Source organism: Delphinus delphis, chromosome 2 (genome assembly GCF_949987515.2).
Source record: "Delphinus delphis chromosome 2, mDelDel1.2, whole genome shotgun sequence".
Taxonomy (NCBI): Eukaryota; Metazoa; Chordata; class Mammalia; order Artiodactyla; family Delphinidae; genus Delphinus; species Delphinus delphis.
Genome location: NC_082684.1, coordinates 146471627 through 146491493, shown reverse-complemented (window position 1 = coordinate 146491493; position 19867 = coordinate 146471627). Strand labels below are relative to the sequence as shown.

General features: G+C 35.9%; 1 protein-coding gene across 3 annotated transcripts in view; it reads right to left on the bottom strand.

Annotated features, from left to right (window-relative positions):
* The window catches only part of NEDD4 (NEDD4 E3 ubiquitin protein ligase), a 174820-nt gene that overhangs the window by 96243 nt on the left and 58710 nt on the right, over positions 1 to 19867 (bottom strand). For 2 of the 3 annotated variants that reach the window (XM_060005925.1, XM_060005926.1), the window contains exon 1: positions 8319 to 9863. In XM_060005925.1, the coding sequence (XP_059861908.1) occupies positions 8319 to 9863 (1545 nt within the window). Of the gene's footprint in view, positions 1 to 8318; positions 9864 to 19522; positions 19577 to 19867 lie in introns of those variants that run through there. The other variant, XM_060005929.1, reaches the window with a different exon arrangement.

The window sequence follows — 19867 nt, the reverse complement described above, 5'->3', positions numbered from 1 at the left end:
GACCTAGAGTCTGTCATACAGAGTGAAGTAAGTCAGAAAGAGAAAAATAAATACCGTATGCTAACACATATATATGGAATCTAAGAAAAAAAAAAAAGGTCATGAAGAACCTAGGGGTAAGATGGGAATAAAGACACAGGCCTACTAGAGAATGGACTTGAGGATATGGGGAGGGGGAAGGGTAAGCTGGGAGGAAGTGACAGAGTGGCATGGACATACATACACTACCAAACGTAAAATAGATAGCTAGTGGGAAGCAGCCGCATAGCACAGGGAGATCAGCTCGGTGCTTTGTGACCACCTAGAGGGGTGGGATAGGGAGCGTGGGAGGGAGGGAGATGCAAGAGGGAAGAGATATGGGAACATATGTATATGTATAACTGATTCACTTTGTTATAAAGCAGAAAGTAACACACCATTGTAAAGCAATTACACTCCAATAAAGATGTTAAAAAAATAAAAATAAAAATAAAATAAAAGCTAGCCGGGATCTGAAAAAAAAAAAAAAAAAGAAGCTTCCACTCATCATTACAGTCATCCCTCAAATATCCTAGTTTGGTTATCTGTGCAAGGCTGTGTGGTCACCCTCATCTAGATTCTAGTTGTCTCTACCCCATTCCAAAGGGTCCCCTTGGCTTCAGTCATTAATTTAATAAATACTTACTGAGTGTCTATTTTGAGCTAAGCACTGTTCTAGGTACTGAGGATATAGCGGTGAATAAGACAAAAAAGTCCCTGATTTAGGGAATTTCATTCTAGTAAATTAGAGCCCAGAAAAGATTACCCATTTGCCTAATCCCTTCTCTAGAATTCAATCAATTCTGGAAAATTTATCAATACATTTGCCTGCCTGCCTGCCTGCCTATCTATCTCCCTATCTTTAACTTTTTTCTTGCTATGCTTCCTTTTTCCCATTGCTTACCTGAAATGTTTAATGTGTTATTAGGCTCCCTGAAGTTAGGCTAAGCCACAAGCAGCCATGAAGACCACAAAAACCCAGCTACCGATAAAATGTCTTCAACTGCTCCAACGGAAGAACAGTTCCTAAGATTTTCATATAGTGATTTATGCTTGAGAATGGATATATACTTTTAAGTAGCATTACAAAGTTACACATAAAGGATTTTTAAACTTTCTCCCTATAGATCTATCAAGAGGATAGCTCATAAGCAAGCATTAATTATAGACGGTGTTTCATTACATAAGCCAATGTAAGATTCAAACATTCTCAATAGTACCCTAAACTGGCACTGCTACAGGAAAGTATATTGGAAAGATTGAAAGTGTTCACAAAGAGGAAGATAGAAGCTATTGCTTGAGTAAGCCAGAATAGTTAAGAAAAATACATTTCCATTGCATATTTTTCAAATCTCATGCTGAGAGGGGAATAAGTTAATGTAGGCAACAATTTCAAAAACAACACAAACCAGAATTACAGCCATAATGAATTCAAGAGATTTCTTTAAGCAGAACTTCATGCCTTATAGACCAATATTTTTAACTTCTTAAATGAAACTAAAATGTAATCCTAGAAGATTTAATAGTCACAATTCTGCAAGAGTCATACTAAAGTTCTTTTGTGAGACAGGCAGACAATCTTGCTCTTGAATGTTTGTTGGTCCAAACAATCTCTTCTGCATCACATGGTCTCAATCAATAACTAGTCTAAATGTCCAAGAAAATTTAAAACTCCTTGCAAATTATTTTAGCCCTGGCCACAGCATACCTATGGTTCTTTTTTATGTAAAAGTGCAAGAGGGACTCACTGGATACTTCAACTATGAACTGTATTACTGTTCTCATTTAAAAAAATTGTCTTAAGCCTTGCTTCTCAAAGTGCGTTTGAGGAATTAGCAGCATTGATAGGACCTGGGAGTACGGTAGAAATACGGAACCCTGAGGCCCCACTCCAGACCTACTGAACCAAAATCTGCCTTTTAACAAGATCTCTAGGAGATGTACACACACATGAAAATTTGGAAATCAGTAGTCCAAATGACAACTTAATAAGCCATTGTCCGGTTGCAATCCTTAAAGCATTAGAAGGCAGCTTACCAACAAATATTTGAAAGAGGAAAAAAAAGGAAGTAGTCCTAGGAACTTCCCTGGCGGCGCAGTGGTTAAGAATTCGCTTGCCAATGCAGGGGACATGGGTTCAATCCCTGGTCCAGGAAGATCCCACATGCCATGGAGCAACTAAGCCCGTGCACCACAACTACTGAAGCTTGCGCACCTAGAGCCCACAAGCCACAACTACTGGGCCTGTGCACCACAACTACCGAAGCCCACGTGCCCTAGAGCCCGTGTGCTGCAACTACTGAAGCCCGTGTGCTCTAGGGCCCATGTGCTGCAACTACTGAGCCCGTGTGCTGCAACTACTAAAGCCCACGCACCTAGAGCCCATGCTCCGCAACAAGAGAAGCCACTGCGATGAGAGGCCCGTGCACCGCAACGAAGAGTAGCCCCAGCTAGCCACAACTAGAGAAAGCCCGCACACAGCAACAAAGACCCAACACAGCCAAAATAAATAAAAAGAGCTATTTCATTAAAAAAAGGACGTAGTCCTAGATAATATTATTTTAGCTATATCATAAAATGTTATACTCAGCTTTTGTAAGAGGGATGAAAGATAAAAATTAAGAATGTTTTAATGTAAACATTAAGAATGTTTCCGTACTTGATGAACATAAAGACATTGTCCATTGTACCACCAATATCCTTGATGTAAACTTCTTGCTTGGTAATATTTCGTCTATTAAGGTACATCACAAAGCGTTTCACAGTGTTATGGTTTTTATCTTAGATGTAATACATCTAAGTCAAGAGAAGGCATGATCACCACAGCCCTCTGCCAAGATATCCTAGAACCCTGACTAGAAACATCATGGGATCTCTTGGTCAAGGTCTTCTTTGTTATGACCCATCCCTGAATTGGGCTACCAGGTATATAAACATGCTAGCTGCTTGCCCTTCCAAGTTCTCAGATCTGCTCTAGTTATATTGAAAAAGTTCTGTGAAATCTCAGCGAAGGTAAAATTGCTTCCCGACAACTGCTGCTATGTTGAGTCTCCCCCCAGATATCTCACTAAACCAGGGCACATCGGCTCACCTCTTGTTTACAGGCTATCTCTAAATGTTGGTCTTCACTTGACCATAGTCTTCCAGTCTCCCACTTGGCCAACAAAGAATACCGAGCCACACACTTGAGCAAGACTTCAGGTATTTTGTGTATTTGTTGGCAAGATCATCGGATGCCCTTCTCAGCACTCATTCACTCCTGTTAACCACCCTCCTGACCTCAACACGTTGGCTGGCCACACCCAGGGACTCTGCCAAGCCCCTTCTGCCCATACAGCCTCCGGTCCTGGCTTCTCCTAGTTCATCCTGTTCCCTGTCACCCATAACATAAAGGGAGAGTGGATCTAGAAGGGCCAGGCCTCACCACAGGTAGCACACGGTGGGCTCCCTATGCTGGAAGAAGCCGGTGACGGCAAGACAGAGGTGCCTCTTCTCCAAGCCGTTTCTAGGAAGAGGCCTTAAACCCTGACCTGTTTTCTACCTGGAAGCTCTATTTTTGGTTTGTCTTATTTTGGGTGGTAGGGAGGGGGAGAAGAACGTTAGGATAATGCTGCTGGCCAAGAGTTGTGACTACGCAGAGGTGGTTTCACCCTTTCACTCCTAATTGTTTGTTCCCTTCATTTCATATTGCTCAGTCTCCATTTCAGTTTTCACTGCCGATGCTCACTTATTCTTTACTTCTAAGGTGAAAGAACAGAGAGCTACAGACCTTTTCTCCTCCTAGAGAACAGGCTGCAATATCCTTGTGGACAGTTTGTCTTACGCAATTATAACCACATAATACCATGTATTCTATATAATAGCCATTAAATATATACCTTGCCTACACTAACTCATGACTATTTTTATGACATTGAGCAAACAAGCTATGCCTGCTGTTTTTGCTTCCTCACCTGTTTCATTCTTTCTTCAACCAGGCTTTTACACTATGCTCCTGAGCCTACTTTTACTAAAGTCATCAAGGACCTCTTACACTCAATGGATACCTAAATTCCATGGCACTGTATGCTGCTCACCTTGAACTTTCCCTTCCCTTGGCTTTCAGGCCTCCAAGCTCTCCTGGCCTCTCTGCTCCTCCGGTGGCTCTTTCTTGGACTCCTTTTTATCTCCTCTTCCACTGTTTCTCCAAAGTTGGTAGTCCCCAGAATTCTGATTTATCACTCCTCCCATCTCACTTCCATGCTTGTTTCAGTTCATCCTTACCTAAGTCTTTGACTAGACTCATGACGCCCAAGCTACATTTCCAGCTCTCACTTCTCTCCTGAGTCCTGAGCCTGTATCTCCAACTACCTTACTTGACAGCAGTACTACCAGGGCAGCTTCTCGGTACAGAACCTTAATGACGCATGGTTTTTTCTTTGCCCTCCCAATCTGGCCCCTTCTCCTGAATTCCCTATCTTAGTTCATGATGTCACTATTCACCTGGCCATCCAAGTTAAGAAAACTTTAATTCACTTATAATCCATGGTGTCATAAGAAAGTATCATCTAAAAGCATAAAAGTGAGCATGTCACACTCTCAAATAACGACTTCCATTGCCTAACTATTATCTGTTAGCAGGAGACACACTGCTTTCTTTCGGCATGAGGTGCTCCATGCAATGGGACTCCCACCCACTGCCAGCATATCATCTCCTCCCACATCCCTGGACTCCTTGTGCTAGAGTCACACTGCATCTTTCTCACTTTCTCATATACAGCTCTATTTTAGTACATCACACTTTAGACTGGAATTTTTTTTATCTACCAGTGTGTCTCTAACTAGGATGGGAGTTCCCCCAAGTAGAAACTGTGCTTCAGTATCTTTTATTCCCAGAACTTGAGTCAGTGACTGGCAAACAGTAGGCACTCAAACATGTGCCAGATGAATGAATTAAAGACACGTCTACAGAGAAATACAAAGTATTTCTGAAGCAAACAATTCACCTCCCTGAACCACCCTGAAATTAATATTTTAGTTCTTCAGTTCTAAGAAATGTACATATACATGCACACACCTCTCACCAGGTTTCTAAAACTGGTCATTAACATTGTTGCATTACAGTTTTAAGGTTAATACTTATAAACTATATTGATTTTTATAGGAAAGATTAAGTGTTCAAAATAAATTTAACCAAATGTCTCTAAATATTCTGCTAAAGTTAATAAAATAAGGACTAAGAAAATAATGGAACACTAAAAATAGTAAATATTTAAAACAGTTGTTTTGGGAAGAACAGCTAAATATATTATTGAAATCTAAATTCTTGAGATTAGTTTTAAAGGCTTTGAAAGAATTGAAACATAGTTGTTTAAAGTTCTTCTACACTAGGCTTAAGCAATTTATCTACCTAGGATTAAATAACAGAAAATAAACAAAAACGTTTATAATAAAAAGAAAAATGTAAAGTCAAAATTTCTGATAAAAGCATGCATATACATGAAGTATGGAAGACATATACAAGCTTAGGCAAATGCTAAGGTATTTTAAATAATAGGGCAATGAAATTTCTGAGCATCCTAACAATACATGAAATTAAAAAAAAAACGATAGGGAAAAATAAAATAATAATAGAGTAAACTAACTATTGCACAGATTTTAGAAATCTGAATGGTAATTTCTGTAACTGTATAAAAACCATCTTAGCTCTTGATCGAGCTGACAATACACACAATGTTAAAATATCAAATATCTACTTTCAGATCAAAAGTCATTATAAAGCCTTTACAAAGGTAACATTGTCTCTCAAAAAATATATATAATAAATATATGCCAGTTATTGTTATGTTATTGTTATTGTTATGCTCTTTGATGGCAATAAGTGAAATCAACATTATTATGTGGAATACAAAGTCTCATCTTCATCCCCACTTGTAAACAACACACAGAACCCCAGTCGCAGATACAGGTAAAAGTTCTCACTAAATTTAAAAAATTAGCCAGTAATGAGCTGTTGATTATAGAGAGCTAGAAACTGGATACTATTCTCCTAGAGACTGGTAGCTAAACACAGAAGAAAAGAATCTGTAGACCTCTCAGTGCTTTAGAAACCAGGGTCCCTGACCAAAGCAGTGATTTAATTTCATGGCTGCTGGGTACAGATAGCTGACATTACTAAATGCTACTCTAATATCAACTTGTTAAATGTGAATCCAGACTCAGCATATCAGAATACTAACCCAGACTAACTGGAGTCATGGGAAATATTTTGGGAGCTGTTTATTTATAAATGAGTTACAATATACCACTATAATTAGATTAATATATAATTATTGATAAACACAGGATTATTTCTAAAACCCCATTATTGTTGTCACTGCTATGTTTAGAAAAAACAACATTACTATTTTTCCTCTTAAAACAAGCCCTTGATTTACCAGTAAACAATTAGATCAATTTAGATCCAGTATGTGTTAAATGTAATGGTCCTATATTGTTTACAATTCTTGTATAAACAGCTGTTTAAAAAACATTAAAAGGAGGAACAATTTAAAGCTCTCCAGCAAATGGCACACTTCCGAACTATTTTATAATCCAATAATCTATCAAAAAAAATAGAATCTGCAGAAAGCTAGGCATTTGGCTGTCACAAAAAAATATTTAAGTTAGCTTACCTAATTTTAAATAAAGCCAATAAAAGTGTATCTTTTAGCCACGCAAAAGGCAGTCACACTTTTTAAAAAAACATTAAAAATACCATTTTTTCAAAAGCATCAACAACAACAAACTATAATATTACCACAAAATCAACTATTTAAAGGATATTTCTAGAAATATTTCTAGGTTAATTTTTCCTTTCAGGTTAATTATTTCATTAAATGTAAAATAAATTTACAAGGTACATGTCGTACAATTAGCGAACTATTAATGTATTTCTTCATAGTATCACTTAATTGCTTTTTTTTAGAAGACAAGACAACTGAATGGATTATAATCTCCTAACAGCTGGTGTTTTAAAAGTTTTGTCAATGGAATTAATAATTCTAAAACATACATCAGAATTTCAAATGTGATCTTTATTCATCCTCAGTAAAGTAGCTGCTTATATTAACATCTGGGCATTGGATAACAAGAATTATATTTATCAGACTTCAAAAGAGAGAAAACAAACTAGCAATTACTTAATATTTTATTTGCCCAGAAGTGTTAAAAGAATCTTTAATATTGATTTTGTTATACAAACACAGATAAACAGATAAGTTTTTTTTCCCCCAAACTATTATGTACTGTCATCTAAAATTGGTTTAGTCAGAAACATTTTTTTCATTTGCAGAAATCTGGCAAGATCTTCCAAATACAGAAATTTAAAAAATCTATTGAAGTTCAAAACACTTAAAATACTTTGGAAAGGCCAAATTACATTAAAAAACTGTTTTGGTTAAGATTCACTAGAGTTAAATTACTAATATAATAAAGCAAAATTACCAAAATAACAAATTAATTGGGTAATTAGAGAATTATGGAAAATACCTAGCAATTGAAACCAAATTTAAAAATACAAAATTTAGAATTCAATATTGTTGAGTGAGTTACATTTTAGAAGGCACACTTAACTGGTAGCTAAAGAAAAATAGGGTGGAAACAAAATTCCTGTGGTTAAGGGTATATACAAATGCAGATAACATTTATTTTTCCTCTGCTTTAAACATTCAGCATAACAGTTTTTATCGATGATCAAATAAATATATGTATTTTAAAGAAACATTTTCTCTATGTTCACTTATAAGAAGATTTTCACATTTTTATGTAGACTTTTTACTGTTTAATACTTTGAGTGGCTTTCTATATTTTCCTTTTTTTCACAATGCTTAAGGAGGAGAGAATACAAAATGAGCATTTTTGAAAGTAGGAATAAAATACGGAGTTAGACATTAAAATACCATGCCACTTGAGGGAAAACATATGAAGGCAAAATGTTATCAAATAAATTATTATTTTAGCTTGTTTTTTTTTTTTTTTTTTTTTGTTTTTTTTTGTTTTTTTTAGCTTGTTTTTATGTGACAGAAATGTTTTATGGCTTAAATCACTTTGGAAAGTTTTTTTAAATACATATTTTCTACACTGATAAAATAACAAATAGAGTGAAAAACTACTGGGCATTTTTTCAGATTTACAAATATAAAGTTCATGACTACACAGTGCTTGCTAGCTAAGGACCAAGAAAATATATAAAGCTGCCAAGTTATAATAAATTTTAACCAAATATTTCATAGAGCCAGTCTAGTATAAAATAACATTTACCAAGACCAAAGGAGACTTACCTTACAAGAATGCTGTAAAGAATTAGATAGTTCATTTGTGAAATCTCTGTTGCTGTCTCTTGTTAAATTATCAACTTTACCTTCATTTCTAGATGCAAACTTTATGAGTAATTGAGATGGTCCCCCCTTAGAACAACTGTGCTTAAGGCTGGATAAACAGGAAACATTTGGATAAGTTCCTCCCAATGAAATACTTCTTTGTAAAAGAGCATGGTTTTTGTTTATCTGTAAATGTGGTCTTTCCAACTGTCCATTGATATTTATTTGATAATCTACATTTTGGGAAGATGGTAAACATGCAGATGTCCTGTGCATAAGCTTAATATACTCTGAATCAGAATTAAGCTTAATTTCTGACATCTCTGGTCTACAATCACCATTTGCTGTTTCACAATCTAATGCAGTTGCTTTTTGTTGGGTGAAATGCACTGAAACGCAAGAATATCCTTCAGATGACTTTTCACAGACAGTCTGATTTGGACTATTATTTGCAATAACAATTTTCTTTTGTAATGAGCTGTGAAGAGGTCGTATGTCTCTTACTTCTCTGGGAGTACAGATTGTTTTAGATAACCGAAGTCCATTGACAGCTGTTGAAAGAAATCCCTTAGCACTACTGCCATCTTCATTGTGGGCAATTTCACTAGGAGAAATAATAAACTGGTGTGAGGTCTGATAGGATCCTTTGCTTGGAGGAGTACCTGTACTTGTTAGAGAAGTTGGTGGGGTATCTGAAGGACTCCTAGGAAAAATGACTAAGGATGAACAACGTTTTAGTGGAATTTTCAAGTTCCTGCTCACAGGCAATTTCATAATCTCTAGTCCACGATCCAGGTCATGCTGGACAAAGGGAACTGTACTTCTACTTCTCGAAAAAATTTCACATGGAGTAGTATTCCTGTTTGGCAAACTTCTACTGGAGATGCTGTCAGAAGATGAATTTCCACCAAAAAAGGTATCATCAGTTGGTGGAAAAGTATAACCACTGCTATCACTGATGATACTGTTGGTGTATGAACCTCCACTGGTGATACTTGTCCATGACCCATAATCACTACCGTTGCTGCTATAAGACCCATTCTCACTGGCTGAGAAGTGACTAAGGCTACCACTGCAAATGGCAGGACTGCTCAAGAGGTTACCATCATCCACAGCATTCAGTTCATTATCAACCACAGCACTGCCATCCTTCAAGACACAAGTAAATGAAGCATCATCACCATCAGCTAAGACATTGCCAGACTGAAGACATCCACTGTACCTTGTTGGCTGTAGTGAAATCTGCAGACAGCTGCTCTTTTTATTAACATTTTCAGGTGAAGGAACAGATGATCCTTCCTGAGACTTAACGTTTTCCTTTATTAACGGAGGTAGTGTAGTCTGTCTGGGAGTCAGCTTCATTTGAACCACGTTAGACGTTGAAGTCCGTGTTGGTCTCGTGAAGCACATGTGAACACTGCTATCCGAATCATCTCCAGAGGTTTCTGACACAGGATAAGTATTGCTTCTTCTGGCTGCAAAGTGCAATCGTAAGCTTTGTGCCATTTGTTCTCATTTCCAAACATGTTAAGGGCTGAAAGTCATAACAAAGATCTCTGTCGGTAGACAGGCTAGAAGCAGCTGCACTGCATCGAAAGAAAAAATCATTTGTGGTGCCTAAAAGAGCTCAGAAGTCGTAGTCTTTATCCTAAAACCTTAGAGACCAGATATCACAGAAAGAAAAAGACGGCCCATTCCCGAGACTGACGTTTACAAAATGTCTTGAATCGTCTGTAGTCAAAATGCCTTCACTTACAAAGCACTTGATTTCCAGCGACCTTTAAGCTGAGCTCAGCTGCAGCACACTGCCTCAAACACTGCCAACCTTGTTTCAATTATACCTTCTCCAATTTGCATGAATGAGTAACACAAGAACAACAATCTTCTAGCATTTCAAGTTGAAACAGTATTTTTTCACTCCAGCTCTACTAAATGAACATTTAACTATGTGAATCACGGTGCCTATGCTTTCTCCAGCAGAGTTTGACCACTAATATTTTTACCCATAGGGATAGTATTACAGGAAGTTGGTAGGAATGAAACTCCATGTAATTGAGTATCAAATCAAGGATTGAATTTCCAAACAGTCAATTTAGTAAACATAGAAATCTAGTCAATTTAGTCAATTTAGTAAACATAGAAAGGAATATAGACTGTTAATATTTTTAAAATGAGTAAATTCAAACATGTATAAATTTAGAAATACCAAAACTTTGAGGTGAATTAAAACTTTAGCATTAAATCAAATAGATAAATATTTTAGCTTCCAAAACACTACGTACTTATAAATAGTGAAAGCTGAAGGATCGAAATACAAAATTAGCCTAGCAATACTACTGCAAAACTTGAGCATACGTCTGAGGAAAAAAAAGTTTGAGAGAAGCTGTCACCAAGCATTTTCTCCTGTAATTTTAAGGCTTTTCCAGCCAAGCAGTACAGTCTTTAAATGATGCCATTTATATTCTGACTATTAAAACTCTGCCAAGAAATAGCCTAAGCAAACATTCCATTAAAAATATATGCAGATTAGACAGAAAAACTATCCCCCGATATAGTTTGAGCACACAAGATATTTTATTCCACTGTCTCTGCAATTCATTCACTTTAGAGAGTGTTGTGGTAGGTAAAGAAGCCTAAAAAGGATTTAACACATCAAATAAACATATCTCAATGCCAATTCTGTTCTGAAAAACTCTAAGAGCTCTTTGCTGTCCCCTACTGGTGCACTGAAACAATTCATTTAGTTGTTCGATATCTGTGAAGAAGTATAAACCATGCTGCATATTTCTTGATATAAACAAAGTACATACTTGTTTACATTTTTGAGTACTAGGACTGCCCTAGAGGTGGAATTACTTACCCACTGCTGATAAAGCTCCTGCAGGAGAGAACAGGAGACTGTTTGTCCTTTTAGACGTTGTGATTTTGTGTATGTATTTTTCTGCTGTGTATTTATTTAACTTTTACTTTATTTTCAGTTTACTAGGTAACAGAAGTTTAATATTTTAATTTCTCCCCTAAATGTCATAGACCAAGGTTGGTATTCTATTTGAAAGAAACAAATTTATTTTTAAATAATACTCTAGGGTATATTTAAACCCCTTACCTGAATTTTACAGCTGGAACTCCAGTAATAAATATATACTGGCTCATTCATAGGAAAGTAAAAAGTAAAATAGTTCAGTTGTTTACACCACATGGTACTACACCCAAGTTGTATTTTTCTAAGTGTTTTTTTCTAAGTAAAAGCAAATATGGAAAACATCTACTTGCAGTTTGTTTAAAAAAGAAAACTTAAGATAGATCTGTTCTCAATCACAATTTTCTAAACAGTGTTTTTAATCAATTAAGAGGACAAAATAGAAATATGGAATTTACTAAATTCTATTTCTGACTAGAATGAGATAATACTGTTTTAGAATGGGTACAATTATAAACTTAGTAATAAAATTATTATGCTATTTTGGTTTTGTATAATCTACACTATGATTTTATAGACTTTAGTACATATTCCCTTATAATCTTGTTTCTTTAAGAAGCAAGAGTCCTAATCTTTTCACTATACCTTCAAATAACTATAGCAGCTTTCCTTCTTTAATTAAGTTAGGAATCTAATGACTCAAAAAATGGATCACTTCTAATAAGCTGATCAATGAGATTAAACTGCTCATGTCTGTGGCCTAAAACCTCCAGTTAATAAGCAAATATACTTTGGTTGTTTTTTTAAATTTTTTAATTTTATTTATTTTTTTATACAGCAGGTTCTTATTAGTCATCAATTTTATACACATCAGTGTATACATGTCAATCCCAATCGCCCAATTCATCAAACCCCCACCCCACCCCCACTGCTTTCCCCCCCTGATATCCATACGTTTGTCCTCTACATCTGTGTCTCAATTTCTGCCCTGCAAACCGGTTCATCTGTACCCTTTTTATAGGTTCCACATATATGTGTTAATACACGATATTTATTTTTCTCTTTCTGATTTACTTCACTCTGTATGACAGTCTCTAGATCCATCCACGTCTCTACAAAAGACCCAATTTTGTTCCCTTTTAAGGCTGAGTAATATTCCATTGTATATATGTACCATATCTTCTTTATCCATTCGTCTGTATATGGGCATTTAGGTTGCTTCCATGACCTGGCTATTGTAAATAGTGCTGCAATGAACATTGGGGTGCATGTGTCTTTTTGAATTGTGGTTTTCTCTGGGTATATGCCCAGTAATGGGATTGCTAGATCATATGGTAATTCTATTTTTAATTTTTTAAGGAACCTCCATACTGTTCTCCATAGTGACTGTATCAGTTTAATTCCCATCAACAGTGCAAGAGGGTTCCCTTTTCTCCACACCCCCTCCAGCATTTGTTGTTTGTAAATTTTCTGATGATGCCCATTCTAACTGGTATGAGGTGATACCTCATTGAAGTTTTGATTTGCATTTCTCTAATGACTAGTGATGTTGAGCAGCTGTTCATGTGCTTCTTGGCCATCTGTATGTCTTCTTTGGAGAAATGTCTATTTATGTCTTCTGCCCATTTTGGGATTGGGTTGTTTGTTTTTTTATATTGAGCTGCATGAACTGTTTATATATTTTGGAGATTAATCCTCTGTCCGTTGATTCATTTGCAAATATTTTCTCCCATTCTAAGGGTTGTCTTTTTGTCTTGTTAATGGTTTCCTTTGCTGTGCAAAAGATTTGAAGTTTCATTAGGTCCCATTTGTTAATTTTTGTTTTTATTTCCATTACTCTAGGAGGTGGATCAAAAAAGATCTCGCTGTGATTTATGTCATAGAGTGTTCTGCCTATGTTTTCCTCTAAGAGTTTTATGGTGTCCAGTCTTACATTTAGGTCTCTAATCCATTTTGAGTTTATTTTTATGTATGGTGTTAGGGAGTGTTCTAATTTCATTCTTTTACATGTAGCTGTCCAGTTTTCCCAGCACCACTTGTTGAAGAGACTGTCTTTTCTACATTGTATATCCTTGCCTCCTCTGTCATAGATTAGTTGACCATAGGTGCGTGGGTTTACCTCTGGGCTTTTTATCTTGTTCCATTGATCTATTTCCGGTTTTGTGCCAGTACCATATTGTCTTGATTACTGTAACTCTGTAGTATAGTCTGAAGTCAGGGAGTCTCATTCCTCCAGCTTGGTTTATTTCCCTCAAGACTGCTTTGGCTATTTGGGGTCTTTTGTGTCTCCATACAAATTTTAAGATTTTTTGTGCTCGTTCAATAAGAAATGTCATTGGTAATTTGATAGGGATTGCATTGAATCTGTAGATTGCTTTGGGTAGTATAGTCATTTTCACAATATTGATTCTTCCAATCCAAGAACATGGTATATCTCTCCATTTGTTGGTATCATCTTCAATTTCTTTCATCAGAGTCTTATAGTTTTCTGCATACAGGTATTTTGTCTCCCTAGGAAGGTTTATTCCTAGGTATTTCATTCTTTTTGTTGCAATGGTAAATGGGAGTGTTTCCTTAATTTCTCTTTCAGATTTTTAATCATCAGTGTATAGGAATGCAAGAGATTTCTGTGCATTTATTTTGTATCCTGCTACTTTACCAAATTCATTGATTACCTGTAGTAGTTTTCTGGTGACATCTTTAGGATTCTCTATGTATAGTATCGTGTCATCTGCAAACAGTGACAGTTTTACTTCTTCTTTCCCAATTTGTTTCCTTTTATTTCTTTTTCTTCTCTGATTGCTGTGGTTAGGACTTTCAAAACTATGTTGAATAATAGCGGAGAGAGTGGACATCCTTGTCTTGTTCCTGATCTTAGAGGAAATGCTTTCAGGTTTTCACCATTGAGAATGATGTTTGCTGTGGGTTTTGTATATGGCCTTTATGATGTTGAGGTAGGTTCCCTCTATGCCCACTTTCTGGAGAGTTTTTACCATAAATCGGTGTTGAATTTTGTCAAAAGTTTTTTCTGCATCTATTGAGATGATCATATGGTTTTATTTCTTCAATTTGTTAATTTGGTATATCACATTGATTTGTGTATATTGAAGAATCCTTGCATCCTTGGGATAAATTCCACTTGATCATGGTATATGATCCTTTTAATGTGTTCTTGGATTCTGTTTGCTAGTATTTTGCTGAGCATTTTTGTATCTATATTCATCAGTGATATTGGTCTGTAATTTTCTTTTTTTGTAGTATCTTTGTCTCGTTTTGGTATCAGGGTGTTGGTGACCTCATAGAATGAGTTTGGGAGTGTTCCTTCCTCCACAATATTTTGGAAGAGTTTGAGAAGGATGGGTGTTAGCTCTTCTCTAAATGTTTGATAGAATTTACCTGTGAAGCCATCTGGTCCTGGACTTTTGTTTGTTGGAAGATTTTTAATCACGGTTTCAATTTTGTAACTTGTGATTGGTCTGTTCATATTTTCTATTTCTTCCTGGTTCATTCTTGGAAGGTTATACCTTTTTGAGAATTTGTCCATTTCTTCCAGGTTGTCCACTTTATTGGCATAGAATTGCTGGTAATAGTCTCTTAGGATGCTTTGTATTTCTGCAGTGTCTGTTGTAACTTCTTTTTCACTTCTAATTTTATTGATTTGAGTCCTCTCCCTCTTTTTTTGATGAGTCTTGCTAATGGTTTATCAATTTTGTTTATCTTCTCAAAGAACCAGCTTTTAGTTTTATTGATCTTTGCTATTGTTTTCTTTGTTTCTATTTCATTTTTTTGTGCTCTGATCTTTATGATTTCGTTCCTTCTGCTAACTTTGGGTTTTGTTTGTTCTTCTTTCTCTAGTTCCTTTAGGTGTAAGGTTAGATTGTTTATTTGAGATTTTTCTTGTTCCTGAGGTAGGCTTGTACAGCTATAAACTTCCCTTTTAGAACTGCTTTTGCTGCATCCCATAGGTTTTGGATTGTTGTGTTTTCATTGTCATTTGTCTCTAGGTATTTTTTGATTTCCTCTTTGATTTCTTCAGTGATCCCTTGGTTACTTAGTAACGTAGTGTTTAGGCCCCATGTGTTTGTTTTTTTTACATTTTTTCACCTGCAATTCATTTCTAATCTCCTAGCGTTGTGGTAAGAAAAGATGCTTGATATGATATCAATTTTCTTAAATTTACTGAGGCTTTATTTGTGACCAAGATGTGATCTATCCTGGAGAATGTTCCATGCGCACTTGAGAAGAAAGTGTAATCTGCTGTTTTTGGATGGAATGTCCTATAAATATCAATGAAATCTATCTGGTCTATTGTGTCATTTAAAGCTTCTGTTTCCTTATTTATTTTCATTTTGGATGATCTGTCCATTGGTGTAAGTGAGGTGTTAAAGTCCCCCACTATTATTGTGTTACTGTTGATTTCCTCTTTTACAGCTGTTAGCAGTTGCCTTATGTATTGAGGTGCTCCTATGTTGGGTGCATATATATTTATAATTGTTATATCTTCTTCTTGGATTGATCTCTTGATCATTATGTAGTGTCCTTCCTTGTCTCTTGTAACATTCTTTATTTTCAAGTCTATCTTATCTGAGATGAGTATTGCTCCTCCAGCTTTCTTTTGATTTCCATTTTCATGGAATATCTTTTTCCATCCCGTCACTCTCAATCTGTATGTGTCCCTAGGTCTGAAGTGGGTCTCTTGTAGACAGCGTATAGATGGGTCTTGTTTTTGTATCCATTCAGTAAGACTATGTCTTTTGGTTGGAGCATTTAATCCATTCATGTTTAAGGTAATTATCAATAGGTATATTCCTATGACTATTTTCTTAATTGTTTTGGGTTTGTTTTTGTAGGTTCTTTTCTTCTCTTGTGTTTCCCGCTTTGAGAAGTTCCTTTAGCATTTGTTGTAGAGCTGGTTTTGTGGTGCTGAATTCTCTTAGCTTTTGCTTTTCTGTAAAGCTTTTGATTTCTCCATCGAATCTGAATGAGATCCTTGCTGGGTAGAGTAATCTTGGTTGTAGGTTCTTCCCTTTCATCACTTTAAGTATATCATGCCACTCCCTTCTGGCTTGTAGAGTTTCTGCTGAGAAATCAGCTGTTAACCCTATGGGAGTTCCCTTGTATGTTATTTGTCATTTTTCCCTTGCTGCTTTCAGTAATTTTTCTTTGTCTTTAATTTTTGCCAATTTGATTACTATGTGTCTCGGTGTGTTTCTCCTTGGGTTTATGCTGTATGGGACTCGCTGCGCTTCCTGGACTTAGGTGGCTATTTCCTTTCCCATGTTAGGGAAGTTTTCGACTATAATCTCTGCAAATATTTTCTCTGGTTCTTTCTCTCTCTCTTCTCCTTCTGGGACCCCTATAATGCGAATCTTGTTGCATTTAATGTTGTCCCAGAGGTCTCTTAGGCTGTCTTCATTTCTTTTCATTCTTTTTTCTTTATTCTGTTTTGCAGTAGTGAATTCCACCATTCTGCCTTCCAGGTCACTTATCCGTTCTTCTGCTCTTCGCTGTACATTTCCAAAGAGAATCTGCTAGGAAAAGGATGCACTTCTAATTTAGTTGTGAATGCTACAGGAGAATGATAAAATGGCATTTACAGTGCATAGGCCAATTTACTGCTGCACAATCAAGCCTGTTATTCCTTCAATGGCTATAGTTTCTATGACGTCTCAGGTGATCTGTACACTTCAATTCCCTGCTAGGACTACAACAAATCAGAGCATTAGAATGATGAGCACCACCCTGTTCTAATTACTTCTTGTTCCCTTTTGCTAGTAAAGTGAGCTTTTTAAGAAAAACTACATTTCTAATGCATAGCAGAGTATCTAACACAGTAGATGCCTGAAATGGCATACTGTAGTTAACACACAAAATGTGATATCAGAGAGCCACAAACGCATGATTCCATGAACGTTAAATAACACTCTGTATTAATGATGAAAAATTTTCTGAGTGCTTTGATAACTACTATCTCATTTTATTTTCATAATATATTTATCAGATAGGTAAGGCAAATACTGTTATTCCAATTTTTAAACATGAGAAAATATTTTCAGAAGGATTAAATAATCTGTCTAGGGTTACAAGCTAATGTACCAAATCACAAGCCAGACTATAAGGACTTCTGACTCCTTGGTATGGGGATCTATAATATCCTGTTACGTGCATTATTTTTTTTTTGTTTTTAGAAATATTCCATTGTTAATATCAGAAGCAATGCTTTTTTTCTTTCGACCTATCGTGACACCCTGTATAGTACTCTATACGTGGCAAATGGTCAAGGAGTGTTAATGCACCAATCAGAGCATGATAGATACCAGTTTTGGCAATGAAGAGTCGCACCATAATAAGATTATCAGCAAAAAAGGCCAGATAACTATAAGCAGGGTGGAAAGCATAAACATGTCCTCCTTGTGGACAATATGCAAATAACTCAAATAAAATAGTTCACCAGTTATGTACCCAAGAATCAGGAAGAAATTCATATCAGTGTCACTAACAACAGGAAAAATAACACAAGACCCAGCAATTCAACCCCAAAATATGAACCTTAGAGATACACTCATACACGTGTATCAGGAAACATAGCAAGAATGTTTATCAGTTGGTTATAGCAAAAACCTGGAAACCACACTAATATCTATTAAGGAGGATAAATACATAAATTATGGTATTACAGCATTTGCAGATGAAGGGAAAACTATGCATCTGTAAAATGTCTTATTACAGATCGACCTTACAAATATAACATTAAGCAAAAAGCATGTCACAGAGGAAAGTATTCAGAGTGCTACTACTCTAATAAAATCAAAAATATGAAAAAGGAAACTACTATGCTTTTAGGGATACATACATACATGATAAAAATTTTTAAATAAGAAAGATAAACACAATATTCAGGACAGTGGCTACTACTTGCAGGGGAAGAAAAGGAGATGCTATTGGGGAGGAGTATGGGGGGTTTTGAAGATTTTGGTAATATTCTAGTTCTTAAGTTGAGTAAGAAGTGTACAGATATTCATCTTATTATTTAAAATAAAGATTTACATTAAACATATTTTTTGTATGTCTATTTCATGATTAAAAAAACACCAATACTAAATTTCACCTGGTCCTATCTAGAAGGAAAACAGATCTGTAGCAACAGAGGGAAAAAAACAGAAGACATTCCCTATTCTATTAAAAGAAAAAAAAAAGGCAAAAATACAAACAGAAAACAAAAAGCTCTGTGACTAACCAAATCTGATAAGCAAATCATCAACATCTGTCATTCAGCCTTACAAAATTACATTGCCAGTTAGTGCTGAAGTCTCCCTTGGCTGCAAAAAAGTACCTTTGCCTGTTATGATACTAACTAATGATTTCAGCTGCAATATCTTCAGTTACTAGTATAGTTATCACTTCTTGACAGAAAAAAACAAAGTGTTGTATAGTCCAACACTAAAAATAGATTCTTTAAAAAATCCAGTTTCCATGTTAGCTACAAAATGAATAAAACTGTTTAATTTTTTTTTTGGTGCTTCTGTTTGGTAACTGATAAGTTTTGAATATATAACACTGTTCTTACACCTTCATATTCAAACCTTACCAGTGTAAAATGTAAACGTAAGATGCTAAAAAGAAGGTTTGAAATAAAGTTCCAAAGAGACAAATTAGGAAAAGGATAGGATTTCAAGACAGTCTTTAGGAAATCAGGAATCAGAACTATCCTTTTATAAAAATAAAATCAGGTTATATTTGCTTTTTGTCCCTCTAAGGACTGGCAATCCTTCAGAGGACTTTACTTCATCGGTGTAGAGAGGATAGCTTTCCTTTGTAGAATAGTGGGGATAAGGGAGAGGATGGGATGTCATAACTGGATACAGGTAACCCCAAGAAATCCACTGGAGTGAGGAGGGGAAGGCTCCTGAGCCTGGGACTACCGACCAGGGTACAAGGATGAGTGTGAGGGAAGGCCAGACAAAGAGGCTGACTTTCCTGCATCTCCTGCCATGTCAGGCCTTGAGGAAGACCGTGAATCTGCTGAGAACTGACAATCCCAAGAGGTGCCTGGGAGAATAGAAGGGTAGAAAGTAGCACCAGGAAAGAGGGAAAAAAAAATTCTATCTGTCCACCATTTTGCCCAGAGTCTCCATAACCATCCCAAAAGCATCCCTCACCTCACAGATCCCCAGCCCACTTTTCCTTGCTGCTCTACTGAAATATACCCTTGCTTCACATTTTACACTCGTACAATAGAACTCACCAATCGATTTTCATCAAACACTTCAAAAAGAAGCCGGTGCTGCTGAGGGTGAACCTAAGTAAGAAAAAAACAACCTTTCTTTAAAAACAAGTGAACATCGGAACTATATTCAATATCTTGTAATAACCTATAATGGAAAAGAATCTGAAAAATTATATGTGTGTGTGTGTGTGTGTGTGTGTGTGTGTACTTTGCTGTATACCAAAAACTAACACAACATTGTAAATCAACTATACTTTTAATTTAGAAAAAGTGAACATCAACCCACAAACACTGAGAAATAAATGTTTGAAAATGTTACCATTTCCTAATTCCTGTTACTTACAATATATTTTAAATTTCACA